The sequence below is a fragment of the Heloderma suspectum genome, chromosome 10 (assembly GCF_057233095.1).
Source record: "Heloderma suspectum isolate Gila_16-S chromosome 10, 16-S_ref, whole genome shotgun sequence".
Taxonomy (NCBI): domain Eukaryota; kingdom Metazoa; phylum Chordata; class Lepidosauria; order Squamata; family Helodermatidae; genus Heloderma; species Heloderma suspectum.
The window spans coordinates 7,802,518-7,817,587 of NC_139467.1; the positions used below are offsets into that span (position 1 = coordinate 7,802,518).

The 15,070-nt window shown below is 43.9% G+C and overlaps 1 protein-coding gene across 6 annotated transcripts in view; it reads right to left on the reverse strand.

The window, feature by feature from the left end:
* Nucleotides 1-15,070, reverse strand: part of ZNF541 (zinc finger protein 541) — a 56,627-nt gene that overhangs the window by 27,307 nt on the left and 14,250 nt on the right. For all 6 annotated transcript variants that reach the window (XM_084814914.1, XM_084814913.1, XM_084814916.1 and 3 more), the window contains 4 exons: nt 11,963-13,733; nt 7,188-7,246; nt 4,872-5,031; nt 2,663-2,830 (listed from right to left, as the gene is read on the reverse strand). In XM_084814914.1, the coding sequence (XP_084671040.1) occupies nt 2,663-2,830; nt 4,872-5,031; nt 7,188-7,246; nt 11,963-13,733 (2,158 nt within the window). The remainder of the gene's footprint in view (nt 1-2,662; nt 2,831-4,871; nt 5,032-7,187; nt 7,247-11,962; nt 13,734-15,070) is intronic.

Sequence of the window (15,070 nt, forward strand, 5' to 3'; positions counted from 1 at the left end):
GACAACACTGTCTTCCATTTTTAACCCTCCATGTTTTCCACAGCTTGTTCCATCTTTTTTTTCTTACCAGAAAAATATCCATAAAAGAAGGAAAAATTGAATAAGTGCATAGTGCCTTTTGATGGTATTGCTAGAAGCCCTCTGCTTGCAAGCACCCAAAGAGATGGAATGTGCACTGCTGGCAAAGGAAGCAGCAGATGGAATCACCCGGCAATGCTGGCCGCAGCATGCTTGCCTGTGCCCTACATGGTGGTGCCAACAACAGCAGTGGCAATGCACACCAAAACACAAACCAAACACAAACACCCAAATAAATACTGAACCCTTCTCATCTCAAAAAGCCTGCTATGTCAAGGCATGTTTTTGTGGCCTTTGAAGTGACAGCAGACTGATCAAGGAAGGCAGGGCACAAAGTGAGAGACCAGCTCAGTAACAGCAGCTGGAACAACAGAGCCCCCATCTTTCACCTGTCTAAAAACTGCAATTTTCTTACTTGTGAAGGCCTGGCAAGATTTTGGGGCATGCCAGGCGACAATGGAGCTATCAGTAAAAACAAGAGGGAGAAATGGAAACCCAGCTCAACAGCTATAGATTGATAAACAATAGCTGAAGGAACAGACCAGTGATGTCATAATCATGTCAGTCAAATGGAGGGCGGGTTCACTCAGTCAGCTGTTGCTGGCCATCTTTAAAGCACATTTTCTTGAAAATGTGCTTTAACAGCTACAGCAATGGGTCTTATTTTTCTCCCTACTGAGTATATGGCTGATGCAATTATGGGACTGTTACTGAACTCTGAGTTAGGCGAAATCCCCCATTCCCATAGTTCTGGTGCAGCACAGTGCTAAGAGAATGAGCTACAAAATCGGGATGCTGCCAGTTTAAACCTTAACTCTGCCTTGATTTCACAGGCCACTATGCAAGCCACTGACCCAGTTTGCAAGTCACGAGGGTGGTTCATCAGCCATGGTGGCTTCTTCACCATCCTGCACATGCTGGTTTTATGCCAGACTGATTTACATAATTACCCTCACTGGGCGTGGCTTCTTGTGACATCTGAACCCACAGAGAGTAGTTGATCAAGGTGGTTAACAAACCACCCAGGAACACTGTAACAGGCCATGGATTCTGGGTGGTTTGTTAACCACCCCCCTCACTGGGTTCAGACATCATGGCAAGCCACGCCCAGCAGGTGTAATTATGTAAATTGGCCAGCACGTGACTGGCACACACAGGGTGGTTAAGAAGCCACCATGGCTAATTAACCACCCTGCAATTATGTGAACTAGCCTGTGTTATCTCAATCTCCTCCCCCTCCCTACAACCCCATCTGCAGTATGGGGATGATAATACTGACCTGTAAGGCCAGTTTTAAGAATTTGCATGATAATGGCTGGGTTTGCATGATTGCAGGGACAAAAGAACCCATCACTGGTTCTTTCCCTGCCCCCGCATTTACTGGTCATGCGACAGCGTTTCATGTAGTTACCCGCAATGCAGCGCAGGTTGTTGTCATCCAAACCCAGTACACGGCATTGCAGGGGTGGCTTCATACCCACCCTATATCCCACGACCTGCAGTACGGGTTGCGGGGTGGGTACAAAGGCACCCCCACCCCACTGCACGCCAGATTCGGATGACACGGCAATCCGTGTTGCATCGCGGGTAATTAAGTAAAACACGGTCACACAATCAGAACATGTAGGGGTGAGGAAAAACCCAACAATAGTTTATATTGCCCCCACGATTGTGTGAACCCAGCCAATGTATGTGAAGAGCTTTAAACACTAAAATTGCTATATAAATGCTTAAAAAAATGGTTTGTGGTCTATGGTCTGAAGGTACTTGATGCAACAACTGCCTCGGAAGCCTTGAGTTTCATCATGGATAAAAGTTGGGATATAAATGAAAGAAATTATCATTAATATAAGAAGGGAATGGCTATTAACCCATTTTAAGTCTGTACCTGTACTGTAGCTATGCCCACAGAGAGAGGTCTGTGATGCTGACCCAGACAAGAAAACTCCACAGCCCATCCCTTGAAGACTCAATGAAGTCCAAACATCTTTCATAAACACTGAAGAACTTTACTAATTCTTTTAGCTCGCATTTAGGGGGTAGGATTAAACTGAGAGAGGAATTTTGAAAGTATTTATTAGACTTTATGCATATTGGTTTGCCTGCCTCCACATGCCCATGCAAGTACAATCAAAGGAGGCATATGAGCTATAGAGAAATGATACTCCTGAATATGCCTAACTGCAAAATCTTCAAAATTTGATTTTTTTTCCAGGAAGGCAGGATAAAAATATTTTTAACTAAACTAAAGGCACAATCCTATGCATGCTTAGACAGAAAAAGGTCCTACACCTCCCAGCATACCCCAGCCAGGCATTGCTGGCTGGGGCATGCTGGAAGTTGTAGGACTTCTTTCTGTCTAAACATGCATAGGAATGTGCCTTAAAATATTTTTAATGTCTCGCTGTTCAAAGACCAAGCTTCTGGCAGTGCAGATCCTTTCCTGACATTCTGCACAGGGTAGAACTTTACACACACTGATGGACTGAATATGAAGTCCCACTGGAACTCTGTATTGATCAAATCTTGATCAATTAACATATCTTTGTATAATCTGAAGTTAATACCACAAATCACCACCCACTTTGCTCTCTTGCTGCTGGTTTGTAGCCGTTACAGGTACTGAGACAGGAATTACAAGAGGTGCTACTGCTACATCTTCTGAAGGCCTTTTGATTTCAGGAGGAGTATCTCCATCCCCTGTTGCCTTGAAGGACAGTTTCTGAGGTTGTAAATGTTCTGCCTCATATGCCTTAAGGGAAATATAAAAAAGAAATATGCATTCTAGCAACAAGAATACAATACTGTGGTTAATAATTTATTTTATTTCATTTCCTTTTCTATCCTGCACCTTCCAAAGGGCTTCGGGGAGACAGTAACAGATTAAGGTTTTAAAAAACCCGATAGAAACAGAATACCCAATGAAATATCTTAAATTTTCTAATTCCTTTTTTTAATCCCTTAGCACTGCAATCCAATACAAATTTACCTGGGCATTAGCTACATTGGACTCAATGGGACTTACTTTTGAGTAGACATTTTATAGGATTCCACTCTAAAGCTGCAGTCTATGCACATTTTCCCGGGAGTACGCTCCACTGGACAGACTGAGACACCTGAGCAACTATGCATAAGACTGTGGTGTATATTAACAACAACGATTGTTAGCACTTATGCAGTGCTTTTTCATTATTCATAGCACTTCACATACATTGTCTCAGTAATCCTTATTACCACACTCTAACAAAGGTCAGTATTATTATCCCCACTAGCAAAATGCCCATCATTTTTAATGTTATAGATTAAAAATTATAGATTATAGCTGCCTGGGGTACCCCCCAGTGGAAAGGTGGGGTGCAAAGTTCCTAAATAAATAAAAATATGACAGGTAGGTTATGCATGGCAGAAGGGCCTGTACACTGGAAAGATCTGGGAGGGAGATGTGTGCAGCGCACCTCTTGGTGCACTGTGTACAGGGAACATAAGAAAATAAGAAGAGCCATACTGGATAAGACCGAGGGTCCATCTAGTCCAGCATTCTCTTTATACAGTGGCCAACCAGCTGTTGACTGAGAACCCGCAAGCAGGACATGAGTGCATCAGCACCCTCCCACCCAAGTTCCCCAGCAACTAGTGTACATAGGCAGACTGCCTCTGACACTGGAGGTAGCATATAGCCACCAGGACTAGTGGCCATTGATAGCTTTATCCCTCATGAATTTGTCCAATCCCCTTTTAAGGCCATGCAAATTGGTGGCCATCACTACATTTCGTGGTAGTGATTTCCATCATTTAACTATGTGCCATGTGAGGAAGTCCTTTCTGTTATCTGTCCTGAATCTCCCACCAATCAGCTTCATGGGATGACCCTCACTGGGTTTTAGTATTATGAGGGAGAAAAATGTCTCCCTATCCACATCATGCATAACTTTGTACACCTCTAACATGTCTCCCCTTACTCACCTTTTTTCCAAGCTAAACAATCCCAGCTCCTGTAAACTTTCCTCATAGGGAAGTTGCCCCAGCCCCTTGGTTATTTTAGTTGACGTCCTCTGCACAATTTTACCTCCTTGCACAATCACTGTCAGTGTTCATTAATAACCAGCATCCTCCCCACCATATACACACACAAACAATCCAAAAGTGGGGTTAAGACTGCTCTTATGCAACCTTCTTCTGGAAAGGCAAACGGAAAGCCAGAGGCCAAAGAGAAGCAACGTAGACAGCAGAAGACCGTGGAACAAATATAGCTACAAGTGGTTTAAAAAACACAGAAGTACAAGGTGTTTGTAGGGAATTCAAATGTAGCTGGGTGCTATCAGATGGAATCAGTACAACCTCTGTAGCTGTGGCACCCCCTCTTTTTCAGTGCAGACCTACACCAAACTACTGCTTCAAGTTCTGGTGAAACAGGAACCCTGGTTATTGTTTTTTACAATTAAGGCTGGTGCCAATGTTTCCCTTTACTACAGTTCAGGCAGGAGGGTGAAATGTGCTCCACAGAAGGATGGAGTAGAGGAAAGTCTATTTGTCTCCTGGTCTTTTAACCACAGCTAAGAAGCCAGGATTACATCTGCACTGGCCCATTTTTAAGTGGTTTAGGCTGAAAGATGGTGACTTGGACCAAGGCCACCCAATGAGCTTTATGGCTACTACAAGGATTAAAACCCAAGTTTCTCTTGTTGATGATAAAGACTTCATCCACTATACTACACTTTCCCTTGTTATGTGTTATACAAATTAGTGTTAGTAGCAGCAAATACGCATTTACCAGAGTATGATTTCTCTTTTACCTGCTGTTTTTCCTTCCGTGATGGAGACTGCCAATGCTCACTATAAAAACACATATGGCTGTTCAGACCCCTCTCGGTGTAAAACAGCTGACTGCAGGTTGTGCAAACAAAGCTGCTTCCATGCTCGATCCTGTCTCCTGGATCTCCCCCAGTCTTACCACTGATTGCAGAAATTTAAGTTAAAAAGAATGAAAGAAGTAGCATTATGAAGCCTGTATTTCCAGTTTTGTAATTTACATTCAAACCATATTACATCCACATTTACATTTCCTGCTTTGGAGTTTGTTCTATATCTAATGAAAAACGGCTTTTACAGTTCATTTACCATCAGACTGTGCTAACCGGAGAAGAAAGCCCCACTGGGATATCATATATACGTTAGTAGGTAATGGTTGGGAGTCAAAGAGCTGCTTAGCCCAGTCAAATTTTGTACTTATTTTCTTTGAACAGCCTTACCCTTGTGCCGTATCACAAACTGCTTTTCAATCTCCCTTTCCAGGAAAAACAACAAGAGTCTTGTGGCACCTTAAAGACATAGTGGACGTGTTCGCACGATCATGGAGGGAAAATAACCCACAGTGGCCTATTTCCCCTCTGCACATGTGCCAGTTGAGAGTTGCTTAATTATCATAATCAACCTCACCAGGCGCAGGTTATTGTGATATCTCAATCCAGCAAGGGTGGGTGGCTGGGGTGGTTTACAAACCACCCTGAAACCCTAGAACAAGCTATGGTTTTCAGGGTGTTTGTAAAACACCCCAGCCACCAAGAACCAGTGCCCAGCGAGGTTAATTATGCTAATTAGTTGGCTCATGACTAGCATATGCAGGGAGGGAAAATAAGCCACCATAGGTTATATGTGCATACTGAGGTGACATTGAAACCTTCGCTCATGTAAGTGTGGTTTTGCTCCTCTTATCCAGGTTTGCAGAGTTAATTACCCCACTATTAGTATCTCCCAGGGCACTCGACTGATTTGTATGTATCCTTCCTACTTGCAGACTGAGATAAACTGGTGACAGCAGAGTCCACAAAATTATTGGTGGCTGCCATTAAAATAAGGTCTACTATGGTGCTCTAAGACCTAATTTTTAAAAAAAAAAATTAGTTTGGTGATTTTACTAGGTTAGTAGTGTTATAATTTTTACTTTAACATTTTTATCCATTTTGTTGTGTTTTACATATGATGTATTAATTGCAGTAACTTGTGGCTGATGCAAATAGTATTTTATAGACAGACTAATAAATTTATTCTGGCATAAGCTTTTGTGGACTAGAGCTCACTTCATCAGATATATGGTACCAAGAGTTTCGGACATATATACAGTAGATGGGGGGGGATCACGAACAGTGAGGTCACAAGGAAATTAAATGAAGAAAATACTGACAGTGACCATCATATTAGTAACAGTTTGTTTACTATCTCTCTGCCTGCCCCTGTGTTTTCTCTATATATGTGCTAATAAGTCTGTTAAAAAGCAGAAGTGTAGTTACCCAACACAGTTTTCATTAGCATGGGGAATGGAAACCTCTCCATTAGCATAAGCTTTCTTAATTGACTAGTTTACACAAACCCTGCCTCTGGCAATCCCCCTCTGATTTATGAGATACAGGCTTACATTACCAGGCTGATGAACACCCTCTCCCCAATCCTGATAAGTTAACATTTTTTTAGAAGAGTTCAGCCAGGAATTTAGCTCTCTCTTCCTGTTCATTCTTCTGGATGCCTGGATCAGGTAGGCTGAAGCTCCTCCAGAGCCCAGAGAATATGTGGCTAATACAGTCTGGACATTTCAAAATGACTTGAACAATGACTTTTTAGAACCATGCTCTTACTTTTACATTTTCAATTCCTAGTATGATCTCATAATAATAAACCTATTTTGATTAACTACATGAATGCAATTGAGGACTTAACTCTCTGTTATGCTTAAATGCTCCGTGTACGACATGTTACTGATAAATTGACACTTTGGTTTTATTTGAGAAACTGAGGCACCCATACATATCTAGAGGACTAAAAGGAAATGCTAGAGGACACAATGTTTTGGAAACTAGTAAAATCTCTGTTTGGCCCTAAGTCTGCCACAACTAGCATCTCTGTATTTGTTCCAAAAAATGGAGCAATACCTTTTAAATTCACCAGTCTTTAGTTGGTAGTCATGAACCTAACAAACTCCTTTTAACCACATGAAATAATACAAATCACAAGTGTGTACAACTCTGATTCCCACTATTATCGTGCACATAGATTCCTAACAAGCGTATGTTCCGTTTATTTTAAGCGCTGTGAAAATATCATCATGCCCTGCTTACCATCCAGGGGAAAAGTGTTCTTCCCTCACTGCATTAGTAAAGCTGTAGATATTTCCACCCTGTGTTAAAAAAAGTTAAATGCATGTAAATAATTTTTAAAACATACACTTTTCATCTCCAAAATGAGCGCTTAACAATTCTACATTCTTCATAAGCCCTCTGAGCCCTTCACAAATAGCCTTTCAGTAAGCCATTCACAGTGGTTCTAGACAGGTGGCTCCTAGCACTAATGAATAATTGCTCTTCCACTACAAGCTACATGTGGAATTGCAATTAACTTTCCACGCTATCAGGGAATATCAGGGATATTGCACTTTTTCTGAATGTACATCCTATGTTCCATCTAAACCAATGGGTGTGACATAGTTGCTCTGCATGGGGAAGGGAAAGGTCTAATTCATCTGAGCGGTCATTTGAAGCCCAGCACACATTCACTGTAATATTTGTTGTGGGTGCTATTTTATTACCGGGGGGGGGGGGTATTACAATGATCTGTTAATTAGCACTAAAATACCTTTCTGGGCACATTTTAAAAAATATATTAGCAAAGGATCCTGCCGGGACCAGCCCCAACCTCCCTGCGAGGTGGGACTGCTCAGGGCCCAATCCCGGCTCTCCTTCCAAAAACAGGACTGGCCAAACCCGGCCATCCAGTCCCCCCAAATACCTAGTAGCCACCCACCTAAACCAAGAGGCACTGAAATTAGCAATAAGGTTATGCAGAGAAATCACACCAACTAAAGGTTGGATAAAGGTATCTAGATCCATTTCAATTGGGCTTCAGGCCTGGTTTTGGAATGGAAACTGCCTTGGTTGCCCTGTGGGATGACCTCTGCCGGGAGAGGGACAGGGGGAGTGCGACCCTGTTGATTCTCCTGGACCTCTCAGCGGCTTTCGATACCATCGACCATGGTATCCTTCTGGATAGGTTGTCTGGGTTGGGAGTTGGAGGCACTGCACTACAGTGGTTCCTCTCCTACTTGGATGGCCGATTCCAGAAGGTGGTGCTGGGGGATTATTGCTCTGTGCCATGGCAATTGTGCCATGGGGTTCCACAGGGCTCTATTTTATCCCCCATGCTGTTTAACATCTACATGAAACCGCTGGGGGAGGTTATCCGGAGGTGTGGGCTGAGGTGCCATCAATATGCGGATGACACCCAGCTCTACCTCTCTTTCTCATCAAAACCAGGTGAGGAAGTGGCTGTTCTGAACCAGTGCCTGGGCACGGTAATGGACTGGATGAGGGCTAATAAACTGAAACTCAATCCAGACAAGACGAAGGTACTGTTAGTGGGTGGTTCGTCTGCCCGGCTAGGTGATATTCAACCTGTTCTGGAGGGGGTTGCACTCCCCCTAAAGGATCAGGTTCGTAGTTTGGGGGTGCTCTTGGATCCAGAACTGTCACTTGAGGCACAGGTGAACTCAGTGGCACGGAGCACTTTTTATCAGCTTAGGCTGGTATACCAACTACGCCCTTATCTGGACAGAGATAGCCTAGCTACAGTTATCCATGCTCTGATAACTTCTCGTCTGGATTACTGCAATGCGTTATACGTGGGGCTGCCTTTGAAAACGGTCTGGAAACTTCAGCTGGTCCAAACTAGGGCAGCAAGATTGTTAACAGGGACTGGCCAGCGAGCTCATATTACGCCAGTACTTTTCCAGCTGCACTGGCTGCCAGTCCATTTCCGGGCCCGATTCAAAGTGCTGGCGTTAACATTCAAAGCCCTTAACGGCTTGGGGCCAGGTTACCTGAAGGATCGCCTCCTCCCATATGTGCCTGCCCGGACCTTAAGATCATCATCAGCGGCCCTTCTCCGTGAGCCCCTGCCAAAGGAAGTGAGGCGGGTGGCTACTAAGACGAGGGCTTTTTCTGTTGTGGCACCCCGGCTCTGGAATGAGCTCCCTAGTGAGGTTCGCCTGGTGCCTACATTGTACTCCTTTCGGCGCCAGGTGAAGACCTTTTTATTTTCCCAGGCATTTTAGCTTTCTAAATTTTTATCTTTGCTGTTTTAAATCTGTATTTTAAACTCCTGTACTGCTGCTAGGTTTTATTGTGGTTGTATTGTTATATTGTGGTTTTAATGTTCTATATATTTTAAATTGTTTTATTGTGTGTTGTTTGGTTTTAATTTTTGTGAACCGCCCAGAGAGCTTCGGCTATTGGGCAGTATAGAAATGAAATAAATAAATAAAATAAATAAGGTTTATTAAGATAAAAATAAAGGGGTAGAGGGAAATGGAAGAATGGCAGTAGTAAGTTATACAAAAGGGTACAAAGCCAAATCACTTAACTGTATACAGAGAGCTTTGTGAAAGCACACCCAAGCCAAAATAATAAAGCTACTTGGCCTATCCTCACATACCTAAGTATGGATCTCCCCAGATAGCAACCAGCTGTCTGCAGGTCCAGAACCACCAGGACAAAAGGAGATACCATGCCTCTACCTGAGCCCTTTTTTAAAGCCCAGCCCTGGCAACCCAGGGCAGATTTTCCTTCAGCCCATCACTGGCTCAGCCCCTGGGTGGACCACTCTTACTTCCTAGAGGCTGGAACTCCCCAGCTGTTAGCACTTCCCAATGAGCAGGGACTGTGCCTGGCCTTGAGCAAAGGGCTGAGGAGCCTCTAGATAACAAACAATTCCAGATGGTTACATCTGATGCGACAGCCTGTCCTAATCTTATGGTGAAAAGCAGGCCGTCATTCTTGACAACTACTTTAATAAAAGAGTGTTATATAATTCCATAAAATAATTTTTAAAAAATAATGGGGGGAATAACTTTCCAGTCATTGCCAATTTAGTAATGTGGTAAATGGCACCAGAAACGTTCCCCTCCCCCATATTAAAAAAGAAAAAAAAACATTATGTTGTTGCAGTGTTATAATGCTATAATACTTTCATTTAAGTAGTTCACTAATATCTTTAACATTTTAAAAAAATAGGAAGAAAAGCCTTTTAGCGCAAATTGAAAGATCAGTGAAAATAAAGAAACGGGGTGATAAAATTGTGCCCATCACAAAGGTTATATTAATGAGTGAGCCAATTCACACAATCAAAATAAGCTACAGTACCTTGTTGTGAGCCATGGCATGTGCTGGGTGCAATTTACATAATCACTGCCCGGCCACTGCTTATCATATCATGTCATCCAAACCTGGGCAGCATGGCTTGTTGGAGGGTTAAAGAAACCTCAACTAACCCTACAACAGCCCAGGAGGGTTGTTTTGATTGTGCAAATGGGCCCAAAGTGTGCTAAGCTTTGAATGGCCACTCAGGTGAATTTTATCTTTCCCTTCTCCATCCACAGCACTATGTCACACCCACTGGTGTGGAGGGAACACATTGGGACAGACATACAGAAAAAATGAAATATCCCAGGTAGAGTGTAAAGTCCATTACAATTCCACTTGTAATTTACAGAGAAGATTTATTATTGTAGGAGCCACCTGTCCGGAAGCAGCCTCTGTCATCTGAGAAAAGACAGAGGAACCACAGGGAAAGTAAAGGGTGACAGTGACTGAATGATGGCATTACCCTGTAAAAAAGTGAATGAATGAAGCATGGCAATTGCACACTAAAATACTTAGCATGGAAGCCCCCTCAAGGCGCAATCCTATGGGTTGCGCCCTCGATGATTGGAAGCCCCCGAACTCGGAGACTTGTGATCATCCGGTGCAGGGCAGGAGGAGAGGACAAGGCGATCTTTGCCTCCCTGTCCTCCTGCCCTGCATTGTTCACTGGACAGGATTATTTGCCTGTCTAGCAATGGCTCTTCAAAAGGGGAGGAAAGGAGGCTGGAGAGGCCTCAGGATAGCTCATATTCTGGCCTCTCCAGTCTCCTAACCTCCCCGCCCACCAAAATGCTCCCCTTTCCCCCTTTCCAAAGTCACTTTGCCAACCTTGGAGGGCAGCTGGCGCAGTTCTTTCCACACTGGCTGCGAGGGAGATGGGAATCGGATCTCTTGATTCCCCCCTCCAAGGTCAGAGGGCTGTCCGACCTTGGAGCAGGGAATCCGAACTAACCTGTGGCCCCTCAGAAGTTGTCTAGGGACCACAGGATTGCCCCCTTAGTCTACTTTTTTCTCCTCTTCATTATAAATGCAGGGCCTACACCAGGCATAGGCATCTGGTAGCCAGGGGACCCGATGTGACAGTCATGGGCTTCCCATTTCCCTCCATCTTAGAAAAACCCCATCCTCATTTACTAATGCACCACAGCCATTTTCTCCTAAACTGGACATAGGCAAAATACTTTTTGACTTACTTCTTCCCAGCATGAACACCAATAGAGGACTTGACAGAATTTCTCCATTTATGTACCTCAACTACTCCCAGGAACGCACCAAGTCAAGTCCTATTGGAATGAGAAGATGTGGCACATACAGGGAAATGTCTAATACCTCTACTTGCCATTCATGTTGTAGAGAAGGGAGCGAAAGAGCTCTTTTCCTGTGTCTTAATGGGTGTGTGACAGTACAATAAGCCTGAGTCCTAGCTTACAAGAGAGTCAATACATGAGCAAAGCCAATGTTAGTGGTCCTTTGGTCCTTGCTTATGTCAAAATATGGCTTCTACTAAAAAAAACAAAAAAGGGTTGCTGACTAATGGCCTACAGTACATAAAAAGCCTTGTTATGCTTTCTCCAACCCTGATGCTACAGACAATCAACACAGTCTTGTGACACACTAACAATTACCTTGACATAAACATTAAAAGAAATATTCAACCTTTGCTTTTTCTTAAAAACCTTTTTAAAAAGTTTTGAACATGCCTGAATTCTGTTGAAAATGGTCAGGTTTGGTTTCACTCTGGCTCCACTATCAAATGAGGCACTAGGCAAGGAAAAGGAAGCCATAGCCACTTGACTGGGAGAAGCTATGGAAGATACATCAAACTTTGGCTTCTCCTTCCTGCGTGGTCTACCACTGCGAGAATGCCCTTTGCTGCCTGATTCTTTGGTACATGTCTTAATCTTCTCTTTCTTTCTTGATATGGGAGAGCCGTTCTCTGACTGCCTTGGCTTCCCATAAGTGTGGTTTCCTGGGGTGTTGTCATACATTACAGATTGGCTAGGGCTGGAGAAATCTTTGAATCCCAGGCATCTTTTCAAGGTCCTGGTGTGCTTTGCATGAGAAATGCTGTCTGTGCTTACAGAGGGCATGGAAACTGACTGAAAGGATTGTAGAGTAGCAGCTGGCTGTTGCCCTTCTTTCTCATTGCCAGACGAAATGTCCTTCTGAAATTGGGTCAAGACCTTTTTCATGCACGGGGAAGATCCTTCATTTTCTGTGGATTCCAAAACTGGGTGAACCAAATCTGTTTGCTGCTGAAACATGCTTTGAAGAGGTTTCGCTGCCACATGCTCAGCCTCCACACCCGCCAGCTGTGATGGAGCTAGCAGCTGGGTGTGGGATACAATGTGCTGAGATTTGGTGATCCTTTGGAACAGGTGACTCTGGAGTTGTAGCTGATCCTGATTCACAGAGGATTCCTGGGATTTCATGAAGAGCTGCCTGAAGAGCGGTCCGGCCTCACCCTTCTGCAGCACACCATGCTTTGGAGAATCTGGAAGCCTTGGTGCTGGCCTAAAACTCTCTTCAAAGCCACTGAACATTGGATCTCCAGGGATTTCCCCTTGAGTCTTTAAGAGTGCTGGAGTAAAGGATAAAACATCTGGACACTCAAAGTTATGTGCCAAAGAGTCAAAACTATGGGAAGGTCCCACCAGCCCTTGTGAAACATCTTGACCTGGAGCAGGCGACATCTGAGCAACATAAACACCATTCCCTTTGCTTTTCGTGCAGGCCGGTGGCACATTTCGGACCCATTGGAAACTGCCACTTGATTGGTGAGCGGTGACAGGAATCTTCTGTCCTCTGAATAATGGGAAATGAGGTACACCACTGTTTGGCCAATACTCCAGGGCTGAGGTTTCTAAAGGGAACTGAGGTTCTGAATGTGGCTGCCTGTCTGGCAAATTTGTAATGTTTTCTGCTGGTCCAAGTACAGATAAATTCCCAGGATTTATTATGGTGTACACACTGGAAGAGGTTGTATTCTTTTGACAAGGATAAAACTCCTTCATCACTTTATTGCCACTAGCTTCCGTGAGTGCAGTAGTACTTGTGGGAACACAAGAAATCTGACCACAGGCAGAGGTGCAAGGTTGCAAGGATCCCCTGGAGTCACATTCATTCTGTCCCGTAGAGGGTGAAGAAGCAGATGGAAGCTTCTGGCTGACTAAGCTACTTACAATACACCTCAGCAAGTCTCTGTTGGGCATGAGGGAATTATTAGGGGCTTGAGGTTCAGGGTGAACAGCCAGTCTCTCTGCAGTTCTCATGCCACTGTGTCCTATCTGGGCACGTGAATCATGTGAAGGTGGAGAGCCTTCACAAGCCTCGTCATCCTTTAACAACCGGAAGCCATGGTGCATTTCGTAATGCCGGCGCAGCGATCGATGATCCGAGTAACTCTTGTTACAACCTTGTTCTATGCAAATGAATGGCTTTGTTTTTTGGTGTGTTAGCATGTGACCACTCCTGAGATTTAAAAAGATTTATTTTTCTTTAAAAACATGAATACACTGGCTAATCTACATAGGCTAACCTTAAGCATCACTTCTGATCTTGACTAATGCAATTCTCACTGCAATATATATTGCAATTCTCACTGCAATTTATACTGCAATATAATAAAGGACTTATGGTGGTGGTGAAGCCTCTGGCAGTGATTGCTTCAGCTGCCTCCCTATCAGAGAAGGACAGGGTCATCAGAAGGACCTCTCTGGCTACCACTGGTAGGGCAAGCAGTATTTCAAGGAAGGAGAGTTAACATGGACCTAGGAAAGTAGGAAGAGGGAGATGTTCAGGAGACAGAAGATAAGAGAAGATGGCCAGAGGCTGGAGAGGGGGTAAAAAAACACAGGGTACATGTCACCAGGAGCTGTAGAGATGAGGGAAGCTGAATGTCATATATGGATTTGGAGTAGAGGGAGATTGGGTTAGTTCTCAAGGATGATAAACCTATACTTGGGCTGTATGTCACGAACTGTCAGGGCTGCAAACAAGAACCCATGGTTCCGTGTATAGCTGCTCCATGTGGTGAAACATCTGAGCTACAGGCTGCAACATTTCTCCAGGAAGTACAAGGTTCCCAGGTGCTGGAGTGACTCTGCCCACCCAGGTTGCCCATTTGGCTCCCCTCACCAGGAAGGGCTATAAAGTCTTCGCCTGGGCAATCTTTACTTAAAGGCTCTGTTCCCTGGGTCAGCTCAGACACTGAATCACTTCAGAGTGCAGATGAGGACTCACATGACTTGTAGGCCCTTTCCAACCCTACTATTCTATGATTCTATTCTATGATTCTATGACTGAATGATCCTCCATATAAAAGGCCCTCCATATACAACTAGACATCAGAGAGAAGGGCTCTATCCTAGCTTGCTACCTTTCTATCTGCAAGGAGTTTTCTCGTTTGGAGTAGCACTCCATCATATCAGCCTCCACCTCTAATCTGAAACAATACAATCAGGCACAGGTTTACCATTCTCGGTGATAACTATGCCCAGATCTTTGGTTACAAGCCTCTAGTTTTCATGTGGTTACTGGAAAGCTGGGGGAGGAGTCAAAAGGGAGACATTATTTTGTCCTGTGCTATAAAGAAAAGGAGTTTTTAAAAACTCCCACAGTTCTACTCCTTTTCGCTCAAGTACTTTTTCTGTACAATCACTGCACCTACATACCCTACCAAGCAATTGCTCACACCCATCTGTCCCCCAAATTATCTGAGGGTCAAATTATTTCACACATCACAAAACAACTTTAGAAAGCCTATTTCCCCTCAGTACCAGATGCCTATTCATTGCTGGAACCCTGCC